The following is a 21,896-nucleotide window of genomic DNA, read 5'->3' on the forward strand; positions in this document are numbered from 1 at the left end:
ACTGGCGTGTGGGGGCTTGTGCTCTGCAATTCTGACCTTCCCCTTCCTGCCCCCACCCCAAACACAGGATGGAGGGCGAGGGCTGGGTCAGATTCTGCTCTTCTTCCCCCACCTTCTGGTTGTGGAAAGAGGAAATGAGATGACGTCTCTGCAGCCGGGAAAACGGTGGGCGGCAACATGTGCCTCAGTCTCCCTTTCGCTTTAGGCCAGTACAGATGCTGCGTGAGGCAGGTGAGCGAGGAGCCTCTGCCTGCCTCATCCAGCACAGGAAGGCATGTGGACAGACCCCGACCCCCCCCTGCCCTGCCCAGGGCTGCGAGGACCGTTGTGCATGGCCCTGATTCTGCCAAGCGTGAGACCAAGGTGGGCAAAGGGGCTTTGGGTGGGTCTGCGGGACTGGAAGGGGAGGGAGGCCTGGATAGAGCGTGGTGCTGATAACGCCAAGGTTGCAGGTCCAATCTCTGTATGGGGCAGTTGCAGAATCTGGCATTGCAGGGGGTTGGACTAGATGGTCCTCTGGGTACCTTCCAACTTATGATTCTGTGAGGCTGAGCAGCTCTGGGGTGTGGCTGGAAGGGGCTTCCCCCTATAAGAATGTCAGACCAAAGGGAGGCCCCTAGCTCAGCATCCTGTTACCCCAGTGCCCAAATCCCCCTAGGAATCAAGGTAGACTTCCTCTGGATGGGGAGGTTCTGTGAGAACCAAAAAGAGCTCTACTGGATCAGGCCACAGTGGCCCAGGAATCAAGTTAGAATCATGGAATTGTGGAGGAACCCCCAAAGGTCATCTGAGCTAGGGTTTGGGGGGCCTCCAGGCAGTTGCATTTCCTGTGTTGTGGGGCGTTGGACTGGATGACCCTTGGGGGTCCCTTGGATGACCATCTGCCATGGATGTTTGATTGGAGACTCCTCCCTTGCCAGGGTGAATTCCCTTCCAACTCTGCGATTCTAGGATTCTATAGCTTTGCCATCTCCATATAGCAAAAAGCCTGGACTCTGGGGAGAAGTGGGCTTGTTTGGCAAGCGGTTCAGATGGGCTTGATTGTACACCCTGAATTTGCTGGCATGTGGTTGAATTTGCTCCTGAACTGTGACGGATTCTTTAGCTGTGATTGCAGGGGGTTGGGCTAGATGACCCTTGGGGGCCCTTCCAACTTTACAAGTCTAGGGTTGTAACTGGCATGGGCTGTGATATTATTTGGAGCTGCCAAATATTCCACATTGCAGCGTGTTGAGGAGGGCAGTGAGGAATGGGAGTGAAAAGGCAGGTCCCCGCAGGAAGGCCACCTTCTCTTTGAAACACTGGTTTCAGGAGGAGAGCATCCAGGACAGAGCTGCCTCTTGCCCCCAAGTCGATGCCAAACTCTTTACCTTCCTCCAGGAGTGCCAGCTTGGCACCGAAACTTGTAGGTGTCGGGCCCCTTCAGGGGAATTTTGTGGGTGCCCCAGAGAGTTGGCGCCTACGCCTTCCTCCCTGGCCTGTTCTGGAAAAGGCAGTTCAGCACGAGGTGAATAATGAGGCTGGTGGCAAAGTGAAACCAAAACAAACTTAGCTTTTACTAAAGGTTTTTGCAAGGCCTTCTGCCTTGGTCAGATCACACCTGGAATGCCATACCCTCCAACATTTCACTGATGAAAATAGGGACATCGGATTCCATAATGATAATTTTACTATTTATACCCCACACATCATACTGGGTTGCCCCAGCCACTCTGGGCAGCTTCCAACATATATAAAAACATAATAAAACATTAAATACTAAAAAAGCCCCTTCCCTATACAGGATTGCCTTCAGACAGCTTGGGGGGTCAGATAACTTCATACCCTCCAACTTCTCTCCAATGAAATTAGGGACATCTTAAGGAAAAGTGGGACATTCCGGGATTAAATCAGAAACTGGGAAGGGTTAAATCAGAGATGTCCCTGGAAAATAGGGACACTTGGAGAGTCTGGAATACTGTGTCTGGTTCTGAGCACCACAATTTAAGAAGGATGTTGACAAGCTGGGATGTGTGCGGAGGAGGGCAGACAGGCTGATCAAGGGTCTGGAAACCCCATGCTCCATGCTGCGGATGTCTGCCCGGCGCGCGGGGCGCTCTGCTTCAGGGTGCCCCGCGCGCCGGGTGGCAGGCTGCTATCCGCAGCGTAGGGAGCCCTGTGGGAACTCCCGCGGGCTCCCCAGGCTTGCTGATAGCTTCCTGAAGCCTGGAGAGTGAGAGGGGTTGGTGCGCACCGACCCCTCTTGCTCTCCAAGCTTCAGCGAAAGCCTGTATTCACCCCATAGGACGCACACAGATTTCCCCTTCATTTTTGGAGGGGAAAAAGTGCGTCCTATAGGGCGAAAAATACGGTAAATGGCAGACAGGAAATAAACAACACACTCAGGATTCTGTTTTAGATGTATTGGGGGAGGTGGTCCTGGGCTACACCCCTTCTGTGATGTATGATGTTTCTGGGGGTGGTCTGGAGTTTGAGGGTGGGCAATTTAAAAAGTCTATATAAGGGCGGGTGCACCTTTGTTCTGTGTCCTTCCTCCCTCCTGCGTGTGGTGAGTGAGCACCCTGTTGCAACAGCTTTAACAAAGATCAGGCTTACTAGCTGCTTTGCTTCTCAATATTCTCTGGTTGGTCTCTGTTATTTTCTCCTACCGATAGAGAACCTACAAAAGGACTCTGTATGGGCTCTTGGGTATCCCATAAGGGAAAAGGAGCAGTTTTTTCTCATAACAACACCATACATTTGTCATAACTGTGTCATAAATTGGGAGTGTCTTCTGGCAGAAACCTGAGCACCAGGCTTGCCCTGTCCCTCACGTGACCTCTACCTCCTACCTGTTACGGAAAAATTCTGGGTGCAGGTTTACTCTGCTACCCAGCTCTCCTTGTCAGCAAAAGAAGGAATCTCCAGCCAAGTAAAGAAGCAAATCAGTGGTCAGTAGACCTAATCCTTATTGTTGCAACAAGGTTCAAACACACACAGAGTAGGAACCCCAAGCATGGGGTTGCATGGACCTTTAAGACCTTCCCTCACTTTCCATAAGACATTTCCAGATACATCATCAATACATCATCAATACATCACCAATGTGTCACCAAGAAGGAGGGAATCTTGCATGGTAACAGGAGTCAATTATTCAATAAAACTATTTAGACCTATCCTTTCCTGAAGATGGGCTTTGTGAACACCTGGCTTCTGCAAACTCCATCAAGGGATATCTGTCTGGTCCATTGTTATCTTTTCCCTAGGGAGGTGGGAGATGTAAGTGACTCTATGCCTCAGGGATTATGGAGGCTGGGGAAGCCCTGGATTCCCCACTTCCAGAGGAGTCATTAGCCATTGGAGCCAAGGAAATGGGGCAAACTGTTGAATTTTGGTGATTATTTGATTCTATATTGGAAAACACTACAATACATTTGCTATTGCTACACTTACTGCTACAGTTTTATAGACTACTTTTTAGAGGCTGTGGTAGGGACTTGGGATTTTGGGGAAGTCATTTAGCTCCCCCCCCCCCCCCCCGGTTATAACACACCCTTTAGGTAAAACAAGGGTAAGTATTTACATGTTTCGGTTTCCCAGTCCAATCCATTGAGGTTGGACATGCTGTTGGTCTCGGAATGAATACCTGTCTGGCACTCTGGTACCAGGATGTCAGCAATTATCACCCAGGCAGTGGTCTGCTGAGTATGTGGTCTCACACTTCAGGGATTATGGCTGCCCCATGCCATAGCCCAAGCTTCTCTGGTAGCCATTTTCCTTCGGATTAGAACAATGTTGGAATGGTGTAAATCCATAATTAGAGTGATTTTATATGAGTTTTATATGAATTTCAAGTTTTCCCATTGAGCCAGTATAGTGAATTATTACATTTGGTAATGTGCAGCGGTGGCTCTTTGTCTTTGCCTCGTAGTGCGGAGAGGCAAAGCTGGGGGGGGGGGGAGTTCTTATGGAATAAAACCAAAATAAATAACTAAAGGCATGTGAATGTGCAGAAGGGAGGGACTGTAATTATTTACTGAAGAAGGCAAAGTTACCTTCCCTATAGCAAGGGAAGGTAAATGAAAGTATTCAAATGCCCAAAGTCACTGTATCAGCCAGATTCACTTGTGGGTCTTCAAACATATTCCTCTTTGCTTAAAAAATGAATTGTTGTTGTTGTTGTTTAGTCGTTTAGTCGTGTCCGACTCTTCGTGACCCCATGGACCAGAGCACACCAGGAACTCCTGTCTTCCACTGCCTCCCGCAGTTTGGTCAGACTCATGTTTGTAGCTTCGAGAACACTGTCCCACCATCTCGTCCTCTGCCGTCCCCTTCTCCTTGTGCCCTCCATCTTTCCCAGCATCAGGGTCTTTTCCAGGGAGTCTTCTCTTCTCATGAGGTGGCCAAAGTATTGGAGCCTCAGCTTCACGATCTGTCCTTCCAGTGAGCACTCAGGGCTGATTTCCTTCAGAATGGATACGTTTGATCTTCTTGCAGTCCATGGGACTCTCAAGAGTCTCCTCCAGCATCATAATTCAAAAGCATCCATTCTTCGGCCATCAGCCTTCTTTATGGTCCAGCTCTCACTTCCATACATCACTACTGGGAAAACCATGGAAAAATGAATTAAGTCAGACCAAAGAGGTATAAAATAGTCCTTTTTCCTTTGACCCTGAGGACTCTCAGCTTATCAGTTAGTTTTCCCAGCAGGGCAATCTCCCACGCTTCAGTGTACCAAGTAGTAAAATTGGCCCCATCTAGTTTTTCCCAAAACTCTAGCGGTGGTCCTAACCGCTATAAGCAGATGCCCTTTCAAGTCTTTATAATGCAGATTTTGGTTACCCTCATCAAATGTAGGTAAAAGTGCTAAAACTGAGAAGCTGGGATAATGTGGCAGTTTAAGATCTTAGTGATTTTTTTGAACTGCTCCCTCTTTTCTAGCTCAGCTGATGCACAGCTGCCAGACAGGTCCCTATCCCAAAGTCCCTGTTGCAGGAAGGGAGCCTGAGGAGCTGAGGCAGATGGTGGTGGCAAAGGACTGGGTCCTAGACTTGATGGACAAAATAGACACCGATGAATCCCTGTGCCTGGATGGCATCCACTCCAAAGAACTCAGATGCAAAATTGCTGCTTTTTTAAAAAACAAAAATGTACGCCTGGCCCCTCAGATCAGCCTCCATCACTGAGGACTGGGAACTGGCCAGTGTAACACCATATTTCAAAAGGGATCCATGGGTGGGGCTTTTGGAAATTACAGACTTGTTAGCTTAATGACTGTCCAGAGAAAACTGATGGAAAGCATTATTATAGAAGAACAAGCCTTGCTGAAGCAGAGCCAGCATGGCTTCTGCCTGGAAAGTCCTGTCCTGCAAACCTTTTGAAGTTCTTTGAGTGTGTCAACAAGTATACTGCAGAGGTGGGTCTGTCAACGTTGTCTTTAGCAGGGCTTTCTTTCAGCCAGAACTCAGCTCCAGCACCTCTCAAGTGGGTGCCATTGCCATTATAAGATAATAAGGGAGGCATTCAGAGTGAGTTCCAGCACCTCTTTTTCTAGAAAAATAGCACTGGTGTTTAGGCTTTCAAAAAGTTTTTCATGAGAAGCAGAGAGCAGAAATAAATGGACTGTCCTCCCAATGAATAGCTCCAAACCGGGTGAATTGGCAATAAAATGGCAAATGCAGACCGTGCAGTGCATGCACACCGGAGCAAAAAATCTGAACCTCATATAGATGTGAACAGGGTCTGAATTGGCGATGACCAACCAGGAACAAGAATTTGGGGTCCTAGCGGAGAGCATGATGCAAGACACTCAGCTTGGAAGTTGCTCCCCTCCCCACCACACTGACACGAAGGAGCTTCAGCTGTTGAATTTCTGCCAAGCCGGCTGCTGTTAGAGGCCCAGGAGGAAATGTTGCACCTCCTGACTTCAGTCCAGTGTGCACTTTCATGGGAGCAAGTCCTGCTGCATCTGGCAGGGCTTGCCTTCAAGCCAGCACACACAGGATTGCGCAGCGCGGAGGATGCTTAGCACCTGCCACAAGGCGGGCTCTTTGGGCTCATCCCCAACAGCTAAGCAGGGCTGGATTAGTCATTCAGGGTTAATACTCAAAAGCTTGCAAGTCTCTGATTAAATCGCAACAATACAGAGATGCCACTTGATAAAGGAGGCAGTTGGTGTTTGATTTCATTATCCACAATTAAATGAGTGACTTTGGAAGGGGCCACCTGAAAAACTTGACATTTTCCAGAGTCATCCGTTTCCCTGGAATTTACTGTCGATTCTTCACATAGCACCCAGCAGGCTCTTCTTATGTTCTTAGCTATAAATTGGGGTAAGAGCTGTTCGACAGTGGAATTTGCTGCCAAGGAGTGTGGTGGAGTCTCCTTCTTTGGAGGTCTTTAAGCAGAGGCTTGACAACCATATGTCAGGAGTGCTCTGATGGTGTTTCCTGCTTGGCAGGGGGTTGGACTCGATGGCCCTTGTGGTCTCTTCCAACTCTATGATTCTATGGGGCTTTCGTGCTGTGGCTCCAGCCGCCTGCAACCCTCTCCTGACTGAACTGGTGTTCTTGCTTCTAGAAGCTTCCTCAGACACCTTTTCTCTCTGACAGAGCTTCCTCTGAAGAGTGACTTAGCTGTTTTACGATCCAGACTGAATTTGTGTGATCTGATCTTTTAAAGATTTGCTTTCAAACTGCTATGTATGTGTTTACTTCTATTATATATTTTGTTATGTGATATTTTCACTGTACACTGCAAGCCACTTAATGGATCCTTAAATACAGGTAGTATAAAACTGATCCCTCCTCAAACAACTCATTTCTTCCTCTTGGAAGATCTCCTGTTGGAGGTGAAACTGTAGGGATGAGCTGCCTTGTGCTGAGACAGGCAATCTTGAATCCTGCATTGCAGGGGGTGGACTAGATGGCCTTCCACCTCCCAATTCCATGGTTCTATCTAGCTCAGAATCAGTTTCACTGATGGGCAGCAGCAGTTCTCTAGAGGGCGTTCCGTGGAACCTGAGACCTCTTGCATGCCAGACATCTGCTCTGCCAACCTGTCCCTTTTATTACTTACATTAAAAACCTGCCTTGATCCTGGTATTTTGGGCCAGGGCCACTATCCAAGCATTGCCAGGACAGATACGCTTTGAGGATGCCCCAGAATGCCACACCAAGTCCACAGCCCCCCTGTGGTCTGAGTGGCTGATCACTTTGCACCTGGGTCCAAGTCACAGCCTGTGCCAGGGTAAGGAAATGCAAGGGGGTGATAAAGGGGGCAAGGGGGGGTCACTGGAGCAGTTCTGACTTGAGGTGACACTTCAGACCAGACACTGAGGTCCAGCTCCAAGGGCCTTCTGCAGTTCCCTCATTGTGAGGTTACAGGGGATGTCTCCCCCCCTTCAGATGTGAAGGAGATAAACAATGTCATGACTTTTAGAAGACATCTGGAGGCAGGGAAGTTTTAAATGGTTGGTGTGTGTGTGTGTGTGTTTTCCTTTATATTTTGTTGGAAGCTGCCCAGAGTAGCTGGGAGAACCCAGTAAGATGGACGGCATATAAAGAATAAAATGATTATTATTATTGGTCCTGAATGGGGTAACTGTGCCCCTGAAGGACCAGGTGCGCAGCCTGGGAGTCATTTTGGACTCACAGCTGTCCATGGAGGCACAGGTCAAATCTGTGTCCAGGGCAGCTGTTTACCAGCTCCATCTGGTACGTAGGCTGAGACCCTATCTGCCTGCGGACTGTCTCTCCAGAGTGGTGCATGCTCTGGTTATCTCCTGCTTGGACTACTGCAATGCGCTCTACGTGGGGCTACCTTTGAAGGTGATTCGGAAACTACAACTAATCCAGAATGCGGCAGCTAGACTGGTGACTGGGGGCGGCCGCCGAGACCATATAACACCGGTCTTGAAAGACCTACATTGGCTCCCAGTACGTTTCCGAGCACAATTCAAAGTGTTGGTGCTGACCTTTAAAGCCCTAAACGGCCTCGGTCCAGTATACCTGAAGGAGCGTCTCCACCCCCATCATTCTGCCCGGACGCTGAGGTCCAGCGCCAAGGGTCTTCTGGCGGTTCCCTCATTGCGAGAAGCAAAGCTACAGGGAACCAGGAAGAGGGCCTTCTCGGTAGTGGCGCCCACCCTGTGGAACACCCTTCCAGCAGATGTCAAAGCGATAAACAACTACCTGACATTCAGAAGACATCTTAAGGCAGCCCTGTTCAGGGAAGTTTGTAACGTGTGATATTTTAGTGTATTTTTGGTTTCTATGGAAGCCGCCCAGAGTGGCTGGGGAGGCCCAGCCAGATGGGCGGGGTATAAATAATAAATTATTGTTGTTGTTGTTGTTGTTGTTGTTGTTGTTGCTGTTGTTGTTGCTTCTGGGGTCTGGATCCTATCCTGCCTTTCACCATCTGGATCCAGAGCCCACAGTTGCTTTGGAAGGGGGTGCTGGGATGCCAGCTCTTCCCTCCAACCTTCCTGCAGTGTGGGAAGTCTGGGGGGCAGAGAAGCCTTTGACCAGATGAGGGGAGAAGCTGGGCAGGAGGCAGCAGTCACTGAACAGAACCAGGACCCACTGCAGGAGAACACACACTTGCAGTTGGGGAAGGGAGTTTCCTGTGAATGAATGAATCTTTATTTGTGTCAGCCATCGGCCGTAGCAATAAAACAACAATACAATATACGAAGAATAGAAATAAAAAGTCAGTTATTGTCAGGGCTGCCTCAAGTCTCAGCTCACAAAAGACCAACGCCTTTCTTTTCTTATATACAGAAGTGTTTATTGCAGTTCATTGTTTGCTTCAGATCCGAGGCGCGCAGCCCTACGTCTGTTAGGCTTAGACCGCTGAAGTCCCTTCTGAATCCGTCCCTCCCCTGCACCAGTTTAAGAGGCTTGCGCTGCTCCACCTCTTTCTCTCTTTCCTTTTCCGCAGGGTCTTTCTGCCCGCTGGGGTTTCGCCCCTCCTGGATTCCTCCAACGCGGAATCAGACTGCTCTTGCCCCCTCCTGCGGGCTTTGGGACCTGGCCCCTCCTCCGGGCTCCCTGTACTTCCGCGCGCCTCTACATTTGAACTTGGCGCGCGCGCCCAACCTCTAACTTTCCTTTTGACAGCTACGCTACTCCCTTCACTACTCCCCTCCCCTTCCGGGAGGGTGGCTTGCTCCGACCTCCCTCCTTTCTCTACTGCCGGAGCCGCCTCCCCTGATACACTGGAACCTCCACCCCCTTCGCTGCACTCTGGCGGGGAGGCTGGTCCTGACGCCCAGCTGCCACTTTGGGATCCCCCGCTGGCCCCCTGCTCCTGACACGTCCCCCCTGGGGCTCCCCTGGCCTTGACCACCGGCGCCCCCTTCTGGGAATCCTCTGATTCGCTGGAAAGACTCATGGAATCTCTAGAGTCATCGTCATCCTCTTCCTCGCTGTCCTGGGATTCATCCCCATCGCTCTCCATCTCCTGCCTACCCTGTGCCTCTGTCCCTGAACCCCTGACAGTTATATAAAATACATTTTGGGGTTTTGAATCAATAGTCAAATGGTGGACCTTATTCTGATTGCCCAGCTAAAAACCTTGCAACCTTTGCTGTCACCTGCTCATCTTGATCTGCCAAGAGAAAGGACAGTGTGGCAGTGGTTGGGCGACCCGGAATGGAGAATAAAAGAGGGGTGATAATCTCATTCCTCAAGTCTTTATAAAGAGTGCAAGCCAGAATGGCATGCGTCACCGATTTGGGACTGCCATCTCCACAGGGTCAAAAGCATTTTTCATGTGGAATCTGTTGGAATCATCCCTCAAGTACAGCTGAGGGACCTCCTTGCTGCTTCCATCCAGCAGCTCAGACCTTCCTGCTCTGTTCCTGAGCTCTTGGAATGCCGCTCCTGAATGTCTGGGCTGCTGTCTGTCTCGTCCCATTAGATGCCTGGATAAAGCACCCTCGCTCTCCCACCCAAGTAAGAGGCCTTGCCTGGATGTGCAGGGAGTAAGCCTGGAGAGCTAAGCAGTGGTGTAGCAAGGTCAGGTGGTAACCGGTGAGGAAAATTTCTTGTCATCTCCCAACTTGAAATTATTAAAAGAAGGAAAAATAAGATACTTACAGTTGCAAGCGTTGTTTTCTGGTTTATTTACTTAACATTGTGAGCATAAGCACTTAAAAACTTTTTTTCGCGATGGGAATTTCTTATTTTAAAAACACATATTTTTGCCATTTTGTCACCCCCCTCAGTGATGACATCTGGGGCAGACCACACCCACTGCACCCCCTTCCTATGCCACTGCTGCTAAGCAACGTTGATCAGCTTGCTGATGTTATAGAACCAGCCAGGTACCAGGAACCAGAGCAGATAAGGGCTGGTGGATGCCAAGGGAGAGGCACATCTGCAAGGGAACTGACATTTTCTGAGATGTCTGAAAGGTGTATTTGTTGGTTTAGCACTTGGGGGTTGCTGTTCTGTGGTCCCTTGGGAGGACGGGTGGGGTATAGATTCAGTAAATTCAATAAACAAACAAATAGGGATTTTTCAGACCAACTGAAGAAAATATATGGGGATAAAAGTATGCCGATGACACCCAACTCTATCTGTTGATGGATGGCCATCCTGACTCGGCCCCAGACACACTGACCAGATGTTTGGAAGCTGTGGCTGGATGGTTACGTGGAAGCCGGTTGAAGCTAAATCCTTCGAAGACAGAGGTCCTGTGGCTGGGACGGGGCGATATGGGATTGGGGGGGCAACTCCCATCTCCATGCGGGGGCGCAATTAGTGCCAGCACCGTCCATTAAGAGTTTGGGTGTAATCTTCGACACCTCCCTTTCCATGGAGGCGCAGATTGCAGCTATAACAAAGGCGGCATTTTTCCATCTCCGCCAAGCTAAGCAGTTGGCTCCTTACCTCTCTCGCCCTGACCTAGCCACTGTGATCCACGCGACGGTCACCTCCAGACTGGATTATTGTAACTCGCTCTATGTGGGGCTGCCCTTGAGACTGACCCAGAAACTCCAGCGGGTGCAGAATGCTGCAGCGAGACTCCTTACGAGGTCTTCGCTGCGAGATCACATTCACCCGGTGCTATAACAGCTGCACTGGCTCCCGGTGGAGTACAGGATCAGGTTTAAGGTGCTGGTTTTAACCTTTAAAGCCCTATATGGCCTAGGACCCTCGTACCTATGGGACCGCCTCTCCTGGTATGCCCCACAGAGAAACTTACGGTCTTCAAATAAAAACATCTTGAAGGTCCCAGGCCACAGAGAAGTTAGGCTGGCCTCAACTAGAGCCAGGGCTTTTTCGGCTGTGGCTCCAATCTGGTGAAACACTGTGTCACAAGAGACCAGGGCCCTGCGGGACTTGACATCTTTCCGCAGGGCCTGCAAGACAGAGCTGTTCCACCAGGCCTTTGGCCAAGGCACAGTCTGACTCCCTCCCTCGGCAATCTTCGCGGAGCTCTGGCCCAATGGTTGCCAGTGGCTTGAATTAATTAATTTTATAATGAATGATTTTAGAGTGTTGTTTATGCTGTACTTTTGGACTGTTTTATTGTTCTTAGCCGCCCTGAGCCCAGGGGGGCTGGGGAGGGCGGGATATAAATAAAATTTATTATTATTATTATTATTATTATTATTATTATTATTATTATTAAAAGGACAGACAGGGTCCAGCCAAGAAGATGTACAAGAGCCAAAGCAACAGGTTAGAATGGCCAAATGTGAAAGGTTTCCCCCTTCCAGCTAAAAAGACTTAAGATTAGATGTCCGGGCTGCCCTCCCCCCCCCCCACCTTGCATGTTGCTTGTGGTGAATTTGAATGATGCTAGCACAGTGAGATTAGCCTCCTGTTGTTAAGGTTTAAATAAAAGGTGTGAGATGCCTGCCCTCTGAATTGTGGATGGCTCATTCACTGGCCCCAGCATCCATTTAAAAGGTTCTGTGCCTTGATTACTTTTGCCTCATAAGGAAGCCTGTTCCTATACTCTTCTTGCACAATTACCCAAGCAATAAAGCCACATCCCAACTGCCCCAGAGGCGTACACGAGTCCTTCCCTGCTGAAGGGTGCCACATTCTAGCAGCAAGACACCCTGTTTTTGGGTGTTCTAATCCCAAGGCAGTATAACCCTAACCCCAAGGCTTCTAAGCAAGGTTGCAGGTATTTAGCTGCTGCAACCTTTTCCTTAGCTGTTGAAACTTGTGACCTTTTGGCCTTTCATGAAAAAGTGAAATTTTCATTACACTGACTGACACACAAAGAATCAGAAGTTCTCTTTTCTTCCCTTTTTCTCCCCCCTTTCTCCTTCTTCTTCTTTCTTCCTTTTTCTTCCTTTTTCTTTTACTCCTTTTGATTTAAATTTATATTTAGATTAGTTTTTTTATCTTTGATGATTATACACACACACAAATCTGAACAACAATAATAAATGAACAAATGAAAAAGTGCAGGCCTCACTCCCAATCCTTGGGCGACGCTACGTCTCTCCATGGATAAGTGCCCATTTATTCCTACTCTCTCCTCTGTTTCTCAGCCACTTTGTGGCCCATTGGAGGACTGTTCTCTGAGCTGCATGTCAAAATGTCTCTGCCCCTGTGACAAAGCATCAAGCAGCTGAGGGCAAGAGCCGCTCATTCATTCCATGAAGTGGCAACTCAGGCTCATAAGGGCAAGGTAAGTGCTGGGTGCTATGAGCCACTTTCTGCAATAACGTCTACCCCAAGGGCTAAACTTTAGGGGTGGGAAGCCTGCAGAAATTGCATTTTCAGTGCTACCCTAGAAGGGAAGCTGGAGGTATCACAGCCAACCAGACTACAATTCAAGTTTTGGAGAAGGAGCAGTTCAACAGTACAAGTCTCCCTCTGGAGGTGGTGGCCTTTCCTTCCTTGGAGGTTTCCCAGAAGAGGTTGGATGGCCATCTGCCATCAATGCTTTAGTCGAGATTCCTGCATTGCAGGGGGTTGGACTAGATGACCACCAGGGTCCCTTTGAACTCTAAGATTCTGTGATAACTCCACCATTACATATAGTTCCAGGCATTGCAGCTGTACCTGGAGAGTCAGCTTGCATTTTAAAAAGGTAGATGAAGCCTTGCAAAGAAAAAGGATAAAAAGCTCAGTATAGATGTCAGAGCTGCTTCCAGATCCTAGCTCACAGAGGATCACGCTAGCCAGCGATCATTAAATAAAAGTCTTTATTGAGTTACAGTTTCCATTCTCAAGCTGCTGCGTGCAACTCTACGTCTCATGGTTAGATCGGCGAAGCTCCATCTGAGTCTCCGCCCCTTGTACACCAACTTAATATCCTAGCCTTGCTCCACCTTTTCCGCCTGACTGTTCTTCTCTGGGTCCCTCTGCCCCCCGGGGTCTCTTCCTTCCGGGATTCCTCTGACGCTGACGCTGACCCCCCTGACTCTTCTCCCTCCTTTCGGCGGGCTTTAGGACCTGGCTCCCTTTCCGGGCTGCCTACTGCGCCACCTTCCTGTGCATTTGAACTTGGCACGCGCGCCCAACCTTCCACCTTCCGTCTGACCGTTTCTTCGCTCCCCGATGGAGGTGTGGCCACTCCTGACTCGTGCCCTCCCCCCTGTTGTGAGCTGCCAGCGCTTGATCCCTGGCGCCCTTCCTCTTCCCTGCTCTCTGGCGGTGACGCTGGTCCTGATTTCCAACTGCTCCCCTCTGAGTCCCCTCTGGCTCTATCTTCCTGGGGTGTCCCCCTAGGCTCCCCCCTTGCCCTGGCCACTGGTGCTCCTTTCTGTGAATCTCCTGATTCACTGGAAAGACTCGGAGATCTCGGGTCGTCGTCATCACTCATCTTTTCTTCTGCCTCCTCTCCCTCGCTCTCTGTTTCCTCCCTTGCCCTTGCCTCTGCTCCTGAACCCCTGACATCCATCCCCCCCTCGAAGCCCCCTCTTCCCCCCTCCCCTCCTTCCGGTGCGGGATCTGGGTGCTGCCGTGTCAGGGGGACGAATGTCGGATACAGTTCGCTTCCCGTGGCGGGCCGCCATCCGAAGTCTTCCGGTTCTTCCTCCCTGCTCTCGTTGACGACGGTCACCTCCGCTTCCATCTCTGTGCCGCCGTGCTCGAAACCCGGGTCGTCCCCGAAAACGTCCATGTCCGTCTCTCCCTCGTTGCCTTCTGGAGACGTTGCTCGTCCTGGACCCTCCAGCCACCTTCTGCGGAACTGCTCCTCTGGTCGATCATCCCACCAATACGAGGGTTCTGAAGCAGATCCCGAGGGTGACCCCTCTGGGGAACGGGCGTCTCGTGTCGGTTCCTCGTCCGAGTCGAACCCCCGGAACGTGCTGGCTGAAAGCGTGGGCGTGAAAAGCCAGTCGTCGAAAAAGTCTGCTGGCATTGGCCTATGTGGGAAGAGGGCATGAAACTCTTCTTTGAGCAGAGGTTCGTCTAAAGCGTAGCCCGGCACCCAGCTGTTGGCACTGGCCGGGGTGCCCTCCTTGGCGAGAAGGTATTCTACCCCCTCTTCCCCCCATCTGGAGTCCAAAATCTCCGTGACTTCGTTGATGCGCTCCTCCTGTGCCACTCCCCCTTGCCCGGTTCTCTCTCGGAGCGGACCCGGTGCCGTTCCTGGTTCCTGAAACCTGTGAGGTGCCTTGTAGTGAGTGAGCACCGATCTGTGGAACACCGGATGCATTCTGGAACCCTCCGGAAGAGCCAGCCTGAAAGCCACCGGGTTGACCTGTTCGTCGACTTGGTAGGGCCCCAGTTGTTTATGCCCTAGTTTCTTCTTCGCCAACGACCTGGCCGGCACTGCGTGGGCTGCTAACCAGACCCAGTCTCCCACATGGATCTCTTCGCCAACCCTTCTGTGTTTGTCCGCTTGTACCTTGTATGCGTGTTTAGCCAGCTCCAGGTGCCGCCGCAGCTGATCGTGGACCTCCTGCAACTCCGACGCGAACGCATCTGCTGTCTGCGGCTCCCCCTCCCCCATTCTTTCCAGTCCCGGGAAGGTTCTAGGGTGCCTCCCGTTGTTGGCGAAGAACGGCGTGACCCCCGTGGACACGTGCTTCGTGTTGTTGTAGGCGAACTCGGCGAGAGGCAGGTAATCCACCCACGTCGCAGGCTGTTGATTCGCATAACATCTCAGGTACTGCTGCATGATGGCATTGACCCGCTCCGCTTGCCCGTTGGTCTGCGGGTGTCTAGCCGACGCCAGGTTGATCTTGACGTTCAGGAAGCCCATCAGCCTCTGCCAGAAGTTTGAGATGAACTGTCGCCCTCGGTCGGACAGAATAGACCGCGGCAGACCGTGAACCTTGAACACGTGGTCTATGAACAGTTTGGCGGTTTGTTCCGCCGTGGCCACCTTCGCACACGGAATGAAATGTGCCATCTTGGAGAACAAATCCACCACCACCAGCACAGCCGTCTTGCCCCTCGAGCTGGGCAGATCCGTGACAAAGTCCAGGGCCACTCTCTCCCATGGCTCGAACGGAGTTTGCAGCGGTTCCAGCAGTCCGGCCGGCGGTCTGTGCACTGGTTTGGACCTCTGGCAGGTGTCACACCTCGCCACGTAGTCCGCGACTTCCCCTCTCATTCCGGGCCACCAGAAGTCTCTGGCTACTAATTCCACCGTCTTCTCCTTGCCAAAGTGCCCGGCAGTGGGCGCGTCGTGCAGCTGCTGCAGTACCTTGGCGCGAAGTTCGTCTCCCGGCACGTAGATGGCCCCTTTACGGATGAGCAAACCATCTCGCAGCTGGAACTCGTCGGTCGCTGCCGTGCCCCTGTGCACCTCTGCCATCTTTGCTTGCGCGAAGGAGTCATCCTGCAACGCTCGTCGCACCGCATCCAGGTCAACTGTTGCCGCCGCGCACGCCCACACTGTCGGTGCGAAGATGTGCATGGCGGCCGCTGGCGTTGCCTCCTCCAGATATTGTGGCTTACGGGAGAGAGCATCCGCCATGATGTTGGTGTCCCCCGGGACATACTCTATTCGGAAGTCGAAATTCGCAAAGAACTCAGCCCAACGTATCTGCCTCTGGTTCAGGAACTGTGCCGTGCGCCAGTGCTCTAGATTCTTGTGGTCCGTGCAGACCTGCACCGTGTGCTTGGCGCCGATCAGGAAGTGCCTCCACGCTTTGAACGCTGCATGAATGGCCAGCAACTCCCTGTCCCAGATGGTGTAGTTCTGTTCGGACTTGCTGAGCTTCCTTGAGTAAAACGCTCCCGGCCTCCAAACCCCCTGCGGGTCTTTCTGCAGCAGGACTGCTCCCACGGCTCTGTCCGAAGCGTCTGTCTCCACCCTCATCGGCCTGCTGGGGTTGACATGAAGCAGCTGCTCTTCCGACGCGAAGAGACGCTTGAGTGCCTGAAAGGACTGCTCCGCCTGCTCTGTCCAGATGAACTTCTTTTTCTTGGAGCTGAGCGTGTCCGTGATGGCCGCTGTCTGCATCGCAAAGCCTTTGATAAACTTGCGATAGAAGTTCGCGAAGCCGACAAACCGTTGGACCTCCTTCCGGTTGCGTGGGCTTTTCCAATCCAACACTGCTCGGACCTTGGCGCTGTCCATGGCGAGCCCTTTATCAGACAACTTGTAGCCCAGGAAATCCACCTCGGTCACGTCGAATTGGCACTTCTCCAGCTTGGCGTAAAGCCTATGTTGCTGTAGCCTGCTCAGCACTTCCTTGACGTGTCTGTCATGCTCCTGCTGCGATTCCGAAAAGATCAGGATGTCATCCAAGAAACAGACGCACGTCTTGTAGAGGAGCCCCGCCAACACGTGATGCATGAAAGCTTGAAAAACGTGGGAGCCATTTTGCAATCCAAAAGGCATAACTCTATATTCGTAGGTGCCCAGGGGCGTGAACATGGCTGTCTTCCACTCATCTCCCTCCCGCATGCGAATGAGGTTGTATGCCCCTCGCAGGTCCAACTTGGTGAACACTCTGCCCTTCCGTACCTTTGCGAGGAGGTCGTCGATTCGGGGCATGGGGAAGTCCGATGGCTTGGTCACACTGTTCAAGATGCGAAAGTCCACTACAAGTCTTTTTTGGGGCGTGTCCCGCTTCTTAACAAAGAATACCGGACTGCCCCCCGCTGCCTTGGACTCTCGGATGAAACCGCGCTCCAAATTATGATCTATGAACTCTTTGAGTTCCTGCAGTTCGTCCTCAGACATGGAATACAGCTTCCCTTTGGGTAGCGCCGCCCCCGGCAGCAGGTCAATTTTGCAGTCATATGGTCTGTGGGGGGGTAGCCTGTCTGCCTCTTTCTCGCAGAAAACCTCCAAAAATTCTGCGTACTTGTGGGGAACCGCTTGCAGCGTGCCTAGCTGCAGCTGTGACTCCTCTTCCCCTCCTTCCTGCCTGGGCACGATGCAGTGTTCAGCGCAAAAGGAAGAGCCGAAGGTCAGCTGCCTCTGGTACCAAGCCAGCGTCGGGCTGTGCTTGTCCAGCCAACTCATGCCCAATACAATGGGCGTGTCCGATAGTTGAGTGACATTGAAGCTGATGATTTCCCTGTGATTCCCAAGTCGCATCACCATTGGTGGCGTCTGCTTCACCACTTGCCCCCCTAGCAGCTCCCTGCCATCCACCGTGACAACCTGCAGGGGCAGCGTGGCAGGCAGCAACTGTATAGCGTGCCGGTCGACAAAGTCCTGCCCTATAAAGTCCGCATTGCTTCCGGAGTCAATGGTGATTGGCACGTCCATGGTGATTCCATTGGGCAGCTGGAGCGACGCGGTGAGCTTCACTACCGGTTTGGGCGGGAGGGGGTCCATGGGCTGTAAAATCTCTGGGGACTGCTTCACTGACACGTCTGGCTGGGCCCCAGTGCCTCTTCCTCCAACCAGACTCCTTCGTTTCCCTGCTGTGGTTGTCCTTGCTGCGTTGCTGCAGTTACCATTGCTGAGGCTGCAGTGTGCTTGTGGAGCCTCTGGGGACACTCTTTCGCCATATGCTGTGGATCATCGCAGATGTAACACTTCCTGTTCCCTCTAGGAGGCTTCGCTTTCACTGCTGCCGGTGCTAGGGCTCTGGCTGCTGACTGAGCCCTTGCACCTCCAACCTCCATAGGTTCCGCTCCTCCTCCTGGCGGAGGCGTGGATTGCGCACGCGCTGCTTCTCTGGGAAGGAAGGAGGAGCCCCTGGCTGGTTCGCGCCCTCCACGCCCTTCGTCCCTGCTCCACGGACGTCCTTCCAGCCGCACCCCCACCGCCAGCGCCCTCTGAACGATCTCCTGCGTGGTCCGGGGTCTCTCCCCCCTCGCAATTTCATCTTTAACCGAGCCGTGCAATCCCTCCCAAAACAGGTCTCTTACAGGAGCCGAATCTCTGTCCCATTCCAGGGCACTGACCAAAGCGAAAAAGCGGGCATGGTACTGCCTTACGCTGGCCCTCCCTTGCTTCAGTCCATGTATCTCCTGCCGAGCAAGATCCACGTCAATGCTTGATAAAAAGCACCCATCCATCGCTTTAATAAAGGCATCCGCATTTTGGAGCGCCGGATCCTTATCTCTCCACAAATTGCGCAGCCATGCTTTAGCATCTCCATGCAAATGGGACATGATGAATCCCACCTTCTCTTGCTCATCTCTAAAGTCTTTGTTCAGCAGTTGCAGTGCACACATTACATCTGCTCTAAAGTTGGGGTACTGTTGCAAATTCCCATCGAAGTGAGAGACCAGACCGCCTGTTCGTCTCCCCAACCCAATCCCCTCCGGTTTGGGTGTCAGTTGCCCTTGCTTCGTAAGCACTTCCAACCTGACCTGGAGATCCCTGTAGGCGGCAGCTGCGTCCTCCTCTCTCTTCCTGGATGCAAGAGCCTCGGCATTCAGTCGTGTCACTGCTTCTCTGAGTTCCACTATCTGCTGTTCGGCCGTCATGTTGTCTGCCGTTCGTGAGCTCGCTAGTAGGCACCCGCTTTCTCTCCTCTCCGCGAGGACGTAGATGCCCACAATCTAGGGAGATGGAGCTTACTGTCAGAGCTGCTTCCAGATCCTAGCTCACAGAGGATCACGCTAGCCAGCGATCATTAAATAAAAGTCTTTATTGAGTTACAGTTCCCATTCTCAAGCTGCTGCGTGCAACTCTACGTCTCATGGTTAGATCGGCGAAGCTCCATCTGAGTCTCCGCCCCTTGTACACCAACTTAATATCCTAGCCTTGCTCCACCTTTTCCGCCTGACTGTTCTTCTCTGGGTCCCTCTGCCCCCCGGGGTCTCTTCCTTCCGGGATTCCTCTGACGCTGACGCTGACCCCCCTGACTCTTCTCCCTCCTTTCGGCGGGCTTTAGGACCTGGCTCCCTTTCCGGGCTGCCTACTGCGCCACCTTCCTGTGCATTTGAACTTGGCACGCGCGCCCAACCTTCCACCTTCCGTCTGACCGTTTCTTCGCTCCCCGATGGAGGTGTGGCCACTCCTGACTCGTGCCCTCCCCCCTGTTGTGAGCTGCCAGCGCTTGATCCCTGGCGCCCTTCCTCTTCCCTGCTCTCTGGCGGTGACGCTGGTCCTGATTTCCAACTGCTCCCCTCTGAGTCCCCTCTGGCTCTATCTTCCTGGGGTGTCCCCCTAGGCTCCCCCCTTGCCCTGGCCACTGGTGCTCCTTTCTGTGAATCTTCTGATTCACTGGAAAGACTCGGAGATCTCGGGTCGTCGTCATCACTCATCTTTTCTTCTGCCTCCTCTCCCTCGCTCTCTGTTTCCTCCCTTGCCCTTGCCTCTGCTCCTGAACCCCTGACAATAGACTTCCGTTTTTCAGGGTTAAAAAGGGTCAGCCAGATTTATAAGTGACTAAAGAGTCAGCTGGAAGTTTCAACTTTCAGTTCAGTTCAAAATGAGTTAAAAATGAATTTCCCTTTGGGACACCTGGTTGGCCATGGTGAGAACAGGATGCCAGGCTGAGGGGCCTGATCTGGCTTCAGGGCTCTAAGAAACAAAATAACCATGAAACCACCTTAAAACAGCAGCAACTGAAACAGTCCCACAAACAGTTGTTGTTGTTGTTGACTCTGTTCCTGGCATTGTGTTTCTGAACCTTGTTCACCCTTGTTGTTTAGTCGTTTAGTGGTGTCCGACACTTCGTGACCCCATGGACCATAGCACGCTAGGCACTCCTGTCTTCCACTGCCTCCCGCAGTTTGGTCAGACTCATGTTTGTAGCTTCGAGAGCACTGTCCAACCATCTCGTCCTCTGTTGTCCCCTTCTTCTTGTGCCCTCAACCTTTCCCAACATCAGGGTCTTTTCCAGGGAGTCTTCTCTTCTCATGAAGTGGCCAAAGTATCGGAGCCTCAGCTTCACGATCTGTCCTTCCAGTGAGCACTCAGGGCTGATTTCCTTCAGAATGGATACGTTTGATCTTCTTGCAGTCCATGGGACTCTCAAGAGTCTCCTCCAGTACCATAATTCAAAAGCATCAATTCTTCAGCAATCAGCCTTCTTTATAGTCCAGCTTTCACTTCCATACATCACTACTGGGAAAACCATAGCTTTTACTATACGGACCTTTGTTGGCAAGGTGATGTCTCTGCTTTTTAAGATGCTGTCTAGGTTTGCCATCGCCTTTCTCCCAAGGAGCAGGCGTCTTTTAATTTTGTGACTGCTGTCACCATCTGCAGTGATCATGGAGCCCAAGAAAGTAAAATCTCTCACGGCCTCCATTTCTTCCCCTTCTATTTGCCAGGAGGTGATGGGCCCAGTGGCCATGATCTTTGGTTTTTTGATGTTGAGCTTCAGACCATATTTTGCGCTCTCCTCTTTCACCCTCATTAAAAGGTTCTTTAATTCCTCCTCACTTTCTGCCATCAAGGTTGTGTCATCTGCATATCTGAGGTTGTTGATATTTCTTCCGGCGATCTTAATTCCGGCTTGGGATTCATCCAGCCCAGCCTTTCGCATGATGAATTCTGCATATAAGTTAAATAAGCAGGGAGACAATATACAGCCTTGCCGTACTCCTTTCCCAATTTTGAACCAATCAGTTGTTCCATATGCAGTTCTAACTGTAGCTTCTTGTCCCACATAGAGATTTCTCAGGAAACAGATAAGGTGATCAGGCACTCCCATTTCTTTAAGAACTTGCCATAGTTTGCTGTGGTCGACACAGTCAAAGGCTTTTGCATAGTCAATGAAGCAGAAGTAGATGTCTTTCTGGAACTCTCTAGCTTTCTCCATAATCCAGCGCATGTTTGCAATTTGGTCGCTGGTTCCTCTGCCCCTTTGAAATCCAGCTTGCACTTCTGGGAGTTGTCGGTCCACATACTACTTAAGCCTGCCTTGTAGAATTTTAAGCATAACCTTGCTAGTGTGTGAAATGAGTGCAATTGTGCGGTAGTTGGAGCATTCTTTGGCACTGCCCTTCTTTGGGATTGGGATGTAGACTGATCTTCTCCAATCCTCTGGCCACTGCTGAGTTTTCCAAACTTGCTGGCATATTGAGTGTAGCACCTTAACAGCATCATCTTTTAAAATTTTAAATAGTTCAGCTGGAATACCATCACTTCCACTGGCCTTGTTCTTTGCAGTGCTTTCTAAGTCCCATTTGACTTCACTCTCCAGGATGTCTGGCTCAAGGTCAGCAACCACACTATATGGGGTATACGAGACATCCATTTCTTTCTGGTATAGTTCCTCTGTGTATTCTTGCCACCTCTTCTTGATGTCTTCTGCTTCTGTTAGGTCCTTTCCACTTTTGTCTTTTATTATGGAAATCTTTGTACGAAATGTTCCTTTCATATCTCCAATTTTCTTGAACAGATCTCTGTTTTTTCCCATTCTATTGTTTTCCTCTATTTCTTTGCATTGCTCGTTTAAGAAGGCCTTTTTGTCTCTTTGCTATTTTTTGGAAATCTGCATTCAATTTCCTGTATCTTTCACTATCTCCCTCGCATTTTGCTTGCCTTCTCTCCCCCGCTATTTGTAAGGCCTCATTGGACAGTCACTTTGCTTTCTTGCATTTCCTTTTCATTGGGATCGT

General features: G+C 51.1%; 1 protein-coding gene across 2 annotated transcripts in view; it reads left to right on the top strand.

Moving 5' to 3' along the window:
- Positions 1-95: 95 nt before the first annotated feature.
- LOC308460990 (NXPE family member 3-like) overlaps positions 96-21,896 on the top strand; it is a 34,171-nt gene continuing 12,370 nt past the window's right edge. For both annotated transcript variants that reach the window (XM_080977538.1, XM_080977539.1), the window contains exon 1: positions 96-363. In XM_080977538.1, coding sequence (XP_080833664.1) covers positions 178-363 — 186 coding nt within the window. In that variant the 5' untranslated portion in view covers positions 96-177. The remainder of the gene's footprint in view (positions 364-21,896) is intronic.

Source organism: Podarcis pityusensis (assembly GCF_964106645.2).
Source record: "Podarcis pityusensis genome assembly, chromosome: 13".
Taxonomy (NCBI): Eukaryota; Metazoa; Chordata; class Lepidosauria; order Squamata; family Lacertidae; genus Podarcis; species Podarcis pityusensis.